General features: G+C 42.3%; 1 protein-coding gene across 1 annotated transcript in view; it reads right to left on the bottom strand.

Moving 5' to 3' along the window:
* LOC307248192 (cytochrome P450 2J2-like) overlaps positions 1 to 9,757 on the bottom strand; it is a gene marked incomplete at both ends in the record, with an annotated part of 10,626 nt that extends 869 nt beyond the window's left edge. The window contains 7 exons of the mRNA XM_080024476.1: positions 1 to 47; positions 704 to 891; positions 1,589 to 1,727; positions 2,707 to 2,883; positions 5,476 to 5,636; positions 7,386 to 7,535; positions 9,439 to 9,757. The exon at positions 1 to 47 is cut by the window's left edge and continues 95 nt beyond it. Coding sequence (XP_079880602.1) covers positions 1 to 47; positions 704 to 891; positions 1,589 to 1,727; positions 2,707 to 2,883; positions 5,476 to 5,636; positions 7,386 to 7,535; positions 9,439 to 9,757 — 1,181 coding nt within the window. The remainder of the gene's footprint in view (positions 48 to 703; positions 892 to 1,588; positions 1,728 to 2,706; positions 2,884 to 5,475; positions 5,637 to 7,385; positions 7,536 to 9,438) is intronic.
* Between the last annotated feature and the right edge of the window lie 418 nt (positions 9,758 to 10,175).

Here is a 10,175-nt window from a genome sequence, read left to right as displayed (position 1 = left end):
GACTCATCGTGCAGGACGGAGTTCAGAGTTGCCAGAACCATCGTGCCCTGAGGAAGAATTCCAACTCTGATCAGACCAACACAGCAAAACACGTCTATTTAACTGAAATGTATTGTTGGTTTTGGATGATATCCCTCAAAATAACAATTCAACAAATGTAAGATGTCTTAGATTTGATTTCTGCTTCCCCCCACACATCCAAGCATGTTAGATGTCTCTAAATGAGAAATAATATATTACAAGTCAATGATAATGACCCAAACAGTCTAAGCCTGTACAGTAAAAGTGAGGAGACTGATATGTACCACTGCACAACAGCCCATATTTAAAGTTAAGGAAGATGTGGCATCAGTAAGTAGGGGTGGGACAAAAAAAACAAAATGATACTGCATATTGCGATACTTGCTCTTGCAATATATTATTGATATATAGGCGTAATATAAATATATTTTTATTAATGTAGCCATTTTCCACTAAAGTCCACTAAATACTGTGAATGCAGTATACAGTATGATTGATTCCTGTTTTTTTCCTTTGCATATTTTACATCATAAATACCTTTTTCAATTGCACAGATATCATAATGAATCATGAAGGATTTTATTGCACCACATCATGTACTGTATGGTAGAATCGAAAGAAATACCAGCTGTTATCAGCATTATGATACTATCATATCATTTTGTGAGTTACATTGCTACACCTTTGGGATGGTGTAGTTCCCCAGCGTGGTGTCCTTGTTGGTCATGCGGGCCACGTTGAGCGGCAGGATGTTCCCCATCCTCTGGATCTCGTGGATGACGGCGTTGGTGTAGGGCATTCTGTCTCTGTCCTCCATGGAGGGCTGCCGGGCAGAGCCCACCACTGTGTTGATCTCCTCCTGGACCCTCCCTGCGTGGCAAGGGAACAGCAGACCACACCAGAGACTTAAAAACACTTGCAAGATGACCTGATCACCTGATCACTTAATTTAAAAAGATTTAAAATCGAATCCACAAATGATTGGCAACTGACATGTGACACATGTGATAAGGAAACATGCCACAGTTCTGACATTAGGGATTCTGCCAGATGGTGTGATGGAGACCAATTATTGATAAAGGGAGAATTTTTCCCAAATTAGTTCTAGTTCTATTTTTTCTGGTAGTTTTACTCTCTCGCTTTGTTTACCACCTTGTGAAATTTAGACAAACTTGCATAGGGGTTTTATACTTAGTTTCCAAAAGCAATGGAGGTCAATGGAGAGTGGAAAGAACATAGAGAAAATCTCTGTTGCCCAAACAGAGACCATAGAAGCTTCTGGTAACAGTGAGCGTCAGTGTAATATGCAGTTATATTGAGGTAAGGAACACATAGAGTACAATGTTCCATCGTTTTACATCTATATTGTTTCTATGTTGTTGCATTTTTATTACGTTGCTGCAACCCAATTGCCTTTTGGAAATAAGTAACGGCTGAACTTAACCATTTAGTGTCAAGCACTTTGGATGAGAGCATCCTTTAAACGCCTTACATATAAATAAGAGTAATGGTGACATAACAATCACAGTCATGCACACAATGTATGCAGCAGGGGAAACGTGTGCACTTTGCATGTGGGGGTAGTAGCTCATGAACAGCAGTCCCCAGTGCAGGGTGGTGGTGGTGGTCTCCGTTCCAGCTCCAAAAAGGTCCAGTGTGCAGAAAGACAGGTTCTCCAGGTCGAACCCTGCATCTGGGTCTTTGTTCTACAGAAGAAAAATAGGGAGCCACGAATATTATTACAACATTATGGCCTGACACAAAAAAACCCTGATTTTACCCTCAGCATTCTACAAGCACTTGACTTGACATAAGACCTGAAGAGGAGGCAGAATGAGTGTGAAGAATTTTTTTTATTTCACTGTGTAGTTTCTTTGTTGTCGATGATGTGTTGATGAAGAAAGACTCTCCGCTGATGCTGACTTGATTATAATATTAAGTTTATTACAAGTAAGAACAGCATCAAACCAGACTTGCCATGGAATGTCTGGGAGAGAACAGAAGTCAAATATGTTCCCTCCTGAATGGAACTAGGGAGTGTCTTTTATACTTGTACAGAGACAACGTCGCCCATCTGATTCCAATCTATGGGTCAGAGTTCAGCTGACTGACATACAGCTAAGCACACTCCACCTCCCTTATCACCAGGGCCCCTGGCAATGGACTCTTTCTCTTGAGCCCTCTGGCAACATCTGTTAGTAATTATATTATACCGTGGGGACTGTCTTGGGACGCCAAACATTCCCAGACACCTCAACTGTAAGTGGATGTGTTGGCTTGGATAGTCATATGTGACCTGAGTTTTCACCCTGGAGATCGATAAAGTGTTATGTGTTATCTTATGTCCCGTTTTTTTTTCTTAAGTCACATTTTAACAAGAGGTTGGAATTTCTAACTTTTGATGCCCAAATCAGTCATTTATCAGTTGCATCAAGCAAGTCCGATAGAAAAATCACTACATTCAAATTGTGGTATTCTTTTTTTTAACCTAAGCCATATTTTTCAACCATTGGGAGTCAACCGGAGAGATAAGAATAACTTAAATGTATCTAGTGTTGAGAGAATCGCTACTGTGCACTAAGCTGCAAAAATGCAAACAGTGGAGGTGGCCTTTAAAGGCAACACATAAACAGACACATACACTTTAATAATGATCGATCGACTGATAAATCAATACACTTGCACCTTTCCCATCTCTGTGAGGAAGCAGTCGATGTAGTCTCTGGGCGAGGACGGGTCGTAATCCTTCCGGTGTTCTCTGATCTTGTCGCAGACGAAAGAGGTCAATCTCCGCATGTAGGTGAAGATCTTTTGGTGCGGTCCAGGGACACGTCTCATCAGCCAGGGCAACATGTTGTACACCTGCAGGACCAGAGCAGAACACAAACAAGTCCTACCAAGGTCCATTTAAAAATGATTTATTTTTATGGTCATCTGCTCCATCCGATCCGCTGTGCATTTCTCCAAACAAAACCAATAAAAATAGTGTGTTTTTATTGTAGATGTATGTATTTTTTCAATTTACTTTTCCGACATTTACGTGAAACAAAAAATCCTGTGTGTGAGTCCTGGTGTGTTGCAATGTCTGTGTCTCCCACAAGCCTGGAGCACGGCAACCAAAGTCGAAACAAACTTTTAAATGAGGCCTTGTAGATCTGATATGAGTGAAGATTCAGCAACTGGATTGCATATTTCTTGCATCAAATTTGTTCAGAAACAGATTTTACGTACTGATGAGGTGAAAACAGTGAAAGTTTACGAGTAAATAAAACGGCGCCAGGAGTAAACCCCAAACCCCGTTGGCTCAAAGAACCTGAAACTTGTGCTCAAACCGCCTTGTGTCAGAACTAGGAGCCTGGCTGCTCATTTACAAATAAAGCTAGACATACTGAAACAGCCCGTTTTGGAACAGTCCGGGTTTAGAGGCATGTTAGAATGGCTAGAATGCATAATCTGAGTGGTATTTTCAGCAAAAAAGAACTTCAAAACATGTTTTGGGGACCTCAGATACCTACAGTATATTAAGGTGTAAAAAGGCGCATAATATATATATATATACACAGTATATATATATATATATATATATATATATATATATATATATACTACTCACAAAAAGTTAGGGATATTCGGCTTTCGGGTGAAATTTCAGGATTAAGATAATATGCACTATAACCTTTACAGGTGAACTTAATTTGACCTTCTCTAAACTTTTGAATGCACATGTCCAGCTGTTCAATGTTTCAGTACTTTTTGCACAACTTGCTGTTCTCTAACAAGGAGCTGAACGGCCAAATTCACAACAGGTCCATGAATCAGTCAAAACGTTTCCTGGTTCAATTCGAATTGGTATTTAAACAGTCCTCTTCATCATGCTGTTCACATTTTGACATCATGAGACCAAGACGACACCTAACAACTGATCAACAGTACCTCGCCATTGCGAGGCTTCAAACAGGATGTTCTCAGAGGCAAGTGGCCACTGAGCTTAGAGTGTCACAGAGTGTCATCAGCAGGTTGCAACAGAGATACAGAGAGACTGGAAGAGTCACAGAAAGGCATAGAAGTGGACGTCCTTTGGCCACATCCCACACTGATGAGCGCTTCATTGTGAACAGTGCCCTGCGGAATCGGATGATGATGCCACTCAACTCCAGGCACATTTAAGGGAGGTGAGAGGCATCCAAGTGTCAGCGTGGTATGCGTACTAGACTACCTGCAAGGGTACCTGACCACACCACCAGGCACAGGCATCATCGTCTTGCATGGGCCAGGGAGCATTTACGCTGAACGAGGGACGAGTGGGCCTCAGTGCTGTTCTCTGATGAAGTCGATTCACGTTGAGCAGAAATTATGGCCGCCAACGATGTTGGAGACATCAAGGAGAGCGCTATGCATCAGCCACTGTTGTCACCAGATGAGCCTTTGGTGGTGGTGGTGTTACAGTGTGGGCAGGTGTGTCTAGTCAATGCAGAACTGCAGTACACTTTGTGAATGGTACAGTGACAAGCCCATACTACCTGAATAACATTATTAATCCAGTCATTGTGCCCCTGCATGAACAACACAGGCCTAATTTTATCTTCATGGACGACAATGCTCCAGCTCATCGAGGTCGCATCATTAGGGAACGGCTGCTGGAGACTGGGGCACCTCAAATGGAGTGGCCTGCACTTTCTCCATACCTGAATCTCATAGAAAACCTATGGGATCAGCTGAGTCGCCTTGTAGAGGTTCGTAACTCTGTACCCAAGAACCTCAATGACCTGAGGGCCGCCCTTCAAGAAGAGCGGGGGGCCAGGCCTCAGCAGACAATAAGTCGACTTGTGAACAGCATGAGACGTCGTTGTTAAGCTGTAATTGATGCTCAAGGGCACATGACAAGTTATTGAGACATTGACATTTTTTGTTGTGGTATACCCACCACTGTTGTTGACTTTTGTTTCAATCAATTGTTTGAGATGAGGAAATCACCATTGCATGCTTCTAGTTAAATGCCCTACTTTCATGATATAATATCACTGTAACATGAACTATTTACATTTTCCATAAATTTCACCAAAAGCCAAATATCCCTAACTTTTTGTGAGTAGTGTATATACCAAACTTGAGTGAAAGTGTTGAAGTTGCTGATATTAAATGCACTTAAGTATCAAAAGCAATTATATGGTATAAAATGTACTTAAGTATCAAAAGTGAATGTTATATAGTAAGTAATTGTTATATATATTTTTCCCTCCATAAATATTATGGAGGGAAAAAAAGCCAGACTTTTTTTTTCTTTATAAGTTCATTTTTTTTTTGCTCTGATTCTATTACTTTTTTTTATGTATTTATATGTTCATTCATTATCTATATGTTTAAAATATATATATTACAAATATACAGTATACCGTATACACACTGTGTACAGTGTGTAAATCACAGAGTACGAGGAGCTCTCCAGGGACTTACCTGGGCCGACATCCCTCCCTCTAGGTACATCATGTCTTTGAAGTCCTCCAGTAGGGATCGAAAATGCTTATCGTTGTAGTCAAAGCGTTCCCCAAACACCAAGCAGGAGATGATGTTGGCTACAGCCATGTTCACCTCCATCTGAGGGTTGAAGGGTGCTCCTGGGAGAGGAACCGACAGGGCACCAGCGTCAGAACCTCGCACAGAGGTTTAAGAAAATCACTCAACACAGGAAGGGGACACGAAACACATGTCATCGGAAGGAACGAAGACGTTCACACAGTCCTTGAAATACTTTTTGAAAAACATTTTACAATTCTAAGTGGTGGAATAATAATTGTGAAAATTGTAATCGTGAGTTGTATAGACCTACAAGAAACAATACTAGAATGCTTGTGAATTTTTCAGAATTGTTGCCCTTTTTTAAAATTGCTATTGCAGTTTTTATTTCATATGAATGTATATATTTTTGGACAGAGTGAGAATTGTTGATACAGAGGTTTCTTGTTAATTTTTGGGTTTATTGCACATTGCTAATTTTCTTTCTTTTCTTTCAATTCTTATTACCGTATTTTCCGGACTATAAGCCGCTACTTTTTTCCTAGGTTTTGAACCATGCGGCTTATACAAAGGTGCGGCTATTCTGTGGATTTTTCTTCCACCGCTAGGGGCGCTCTAACCGGAATTAGAATCAAAAATAAGATAGACGAAAAATCAATGCAAAGAAGAATACGCTACTTTTTCTTTAGCAGATAGAACGCGGACGATAAATTACCAACTGGTAATTATTTTCAAATCCTCGCCCCTTCATCATGGAACCCACACGAAGAAGTTCGTATGATGCAAGTTTTAACTTGAAGGCCATCGACATCAGTGTGAATCGGGCATTTAAAGCTGCACTCCGGGTTGAGTGGGAGGCTTGGATGACAAGTGGTGAGAAGTCATTCACAAAAACTGGCCGCATGCGAAAAGCATCTTTTTCTGATGTCTGTCAGTGGACACTAACAGCGTGGAGTGCTGTGAAAAAATCCACCATCACCAACGGGTTCTGAAAGGCTGGACTGCTACGCGAAGCGAGCGGCGCACCTTCAGAGTCAACTTCACCGGAGGATGACAGTGACACGGAGAGCGAGACTGATGGAGACAGATGTGACGAAGCGCTTCTGAGGCTGTTCAACTCCGACACCGAAGAAGACGACTTCATGGGTTTCAGCGAAGATGATTAAAGTGACTTGTGGTTTCAAACACAGGAGAAATGAAGGTAAATAAATGCCGGTTTTTTTCTCTTGGTTCTGTTCCGTTTTAATCAGCAAAGTTGCTGCCGTGTTAAAAGGCACTGTTCGGAAAGAATCTGTTCAGGTACATACATGTACATTTACAGTTCAAAATCGTTCTGTACATGCAGTAAATATCAAATTTTTCAACATAGATATCTGTGGCTTATAGCCCGGTGCGGCTTGTATATCTCTTTTTTTTTAATAGAGCGGATGCGGCTTATATACAGGTGCGCTCTATAGTCCGGTAAATACGATGATGGATATCATCATCTATTTATTATTCTTGCCTATTGTTTTGATGTGAGCAACACTACAATTTCCCTCTGGAGACGAATAAAGTATATACTGTATATACACTACAGTATCTATCTATCTATCTATCTATCTATCTATCTATCTATCTATCTATCTATCTATCTATCTATCTATCTATCTATCTATCTATCTATCTATATATCTATCTATCTTCTTTATATCTATATATCCATCCATCCATGCAAATATCTATCTATCTATCCATCCATCCATTCATACATCTAACCATCCATCTATCCAACCATGCATCCATCCATCCATCCATCCATCCATCCAATATGGCTGCCCTTTACAAATCCAGTCGGGCTCATCCAATACCTTGGTGCTGGGAAAAGACATCGTTCAGGTACTGGCACTCCTCTTGGATGGAAGGCTCCAGGCTCTTTTTACCCAAACCAAAGTTTCTGAGTGTGTGGAGCGCAAATCTCCTCTGCTGCTTCCACTGGTGTCCATTTGATAACACCAGACCTGTTGGGAGGAGATACCCAACCTGGTATCATGCTTTTTTTGTGCTCAAAGTTACGAAAATGTACCGCTCCTGGCCTGCCCCCTGGAGGAAGGACAAGCCTTGATGGGGAAAAAATTGTGGAGAACAGATTTCAAGGCCTCCATGGTGTGTGTCGGCCGCCGTATTTGCATGTGTTGCGGTGTGCAGTGACAGGATAAAGATGGGCTAAGGTTGTCCATTTTCAATTGGGAGATTTTCTTTGACTTTAGAAGAAAGTACATGAAAGTTAAAAAACAAATTCTGATTTCAAGCCCTGAAATTTATATGTTCGGCCATTTTAAGTGCCAACCTTCTAAAAGTACACAAAAGTTAAATAAAAAAAAGTCTGACTTTAGATCGCATTTAGATTGTGAAAGGTCTTGGAATCTACACTTGGCACATCACTGGCAGTGGCAGGGTCGGATTTTTTTTTTCTTTGATGTAGAACAAAACCAAACACATTTTTGGGAAGGTTTCATCTTGTATGTTAACATGTGTTTGAGACATTTCAATGGACCTCAAACTGAGATACTGACCATTGAACCCTGGCCAGAGGTCACCTTTGAAACCCTATACAGGTACCCCTCACTTAACGACCGAGTTCTGTTCCTAGCACCAGGTCGCTTAGTGAATTGGTCAATGGACCCGTGTTATTTCACGGTAAGGGGGCGTGGCCATTGAGAACGCTACTGTAGTGAATATTACATTAGATTTAGCAGACGCTTTTATCCAAAGCGACTTACAATTATTCAAACACCGACGGACGCAGCCATCAGGAGCAATTAGGGGTTAAGTGTCTTGCTCAAGGACACTACAGCATGCAACCAGCAACCTTAAGATTACTAGACTACCAGATCTACCTCCTGAGCGACCATCCCCGAATACTGACAGACTGCGGGAACGAGACAGAACGGTGATGAGGGATGAGATGTATACAGTGTATATAGTATGTATAGTATAAATCGTATATATGGTATATATAGTATATACAGTGTATTTAGTATATATAGTATATATAATGTTTATAGTGTATATGTTCATCCTACAGAGGAGATCGGCGCACGGGCTCTATTCACAGGCGCAATCCCGCTACTGAGTGGCGGCCTGGTGGTCCCGGGATATCCCAGGCCTCCTCTGTAAGACAAACAAAACATTAATGAAAACTCCCTGCCTTGCGTCGGACCAATCAGCGCTGTGCCGCCACTGATTAGGCCAATTCAAGGCAGCTTGGTGGCCGCGGGGAAAGGGAACCGTGCTGTCGTCCGCAGCCAGTGCTTGATTGGGGGGCGCCACTTAAAATGACCGAACACATAATTCAGGGCTTTGTAAATTACATATGTAAATTAGGACCACGCAAGTATATTCCCCAACCAAATGAACCCCAAGTAACAAATGAGTGGCAATTCTGCCTGCCACACCCCACCAGAGTGGCGTATTCAGGGCCTTCCGGCACAGAGACACAGACAATGTGGTTGAGAAAACACAATCTTATTGTGAAGAGTGGGCTTGGTGGAACAAGCAGATGGACACGTGTCATTACAAAGCCTCACAATTTTTACAATCCTATGTTTGTATATGTAACGTTTCTATAATAAATGTTATGCGGGGCTCAGGAGATGCCATTGTTTCGTCCTCCACCTCCACTGTTGCATACTGTTATCCAGAGCCAAAAACCCCAAAAACTTACAGACTGCGCTTCTTGATTGAACATTTTGAAAAACTCACCTGATTATTGGATTTCTGGATATTGGATTCCTTGTGTTTCACTGGTTGTATAAAACTCAGAGATAGGAAAACAACACAATTTCCTCTTTCGAAGACATTCATAGGTATATACTAGAAGGCATTGAGTCACTTTATTTTAAAGGAAATGCAATAAACTACCTTTATTCCCAGCCATATCCTTAAAGAGCGGTATGTCAGGGCGCTCAGTATAATCCTCCCCTCTCTGGACCAAGGCTTCTCGTACGAGCTGGTATCCACTGACGACCACAATCCTACCGCCAAACAGTCGGATGCTGAAGATGTTCCCGTATTTCTTTGCAAGCTGAAAGAGAAGAAGCTGTTTGGTTTTCGGTGATGCAGCCCTGGAAGATCTCACCGCATCGAGGGCGTATACAGTCACTGCAGAACCTCGTACACATCTGATGAGACGCAGGAGGAGCCGGGACGGGAAGCACCCCATAGAGCCCAGAGCCTCCATGTGGCACAACCAGCTCTCCCAGGTATCTCCCTGGGGAAGGTTTGAATCAAGTGGCCACAGCCCTATAAGACGACAGTTTGGGAGCAGTTTGACGAGGATGTGAACAAGGTGCTTGAAGCATCTGTGAAGAGAGGAGAAGAGACCTGCTCAGACACCATGACCCAGAGGGCAGTGAAGATCCATAAGATCCGACAGGAGCTTATGTCCCTCAAGAAGAGGTACAAGGAAGCCAGCGAGGAGCAGCGCCCCCCTTTGGCAGAGTTGTGGGACGTCTGCTGACTCTGCGTAGAGCAGAATGGCATCGAAGGCGCCTCAAGGAGAGAGCCAGGAAGCGCGCTTCGTTCATAGCCAATCCCTTTGGCTTCACCAAATCGCTGCTGGGGCAGAAGCGAGATGGCAATCTGGTCTGCTCGAAAGA

This window comes from Zeus faber (genome assembly GCF_960531495.2).
Source record: "Zeus faber genome assembly, chromosome: 1".
In the NCBI taxonomy this organism is placed as follows: Eukaryota; Metazoa; Chordata; class Actinopteri; order Zeiformes; family Zeidae; genus Zeus; species Zeus faber.
Note: the sequence above shows the minus strand (reverse complement) of the source record. Positions and strands in the feature narration are given on the sequence as shown.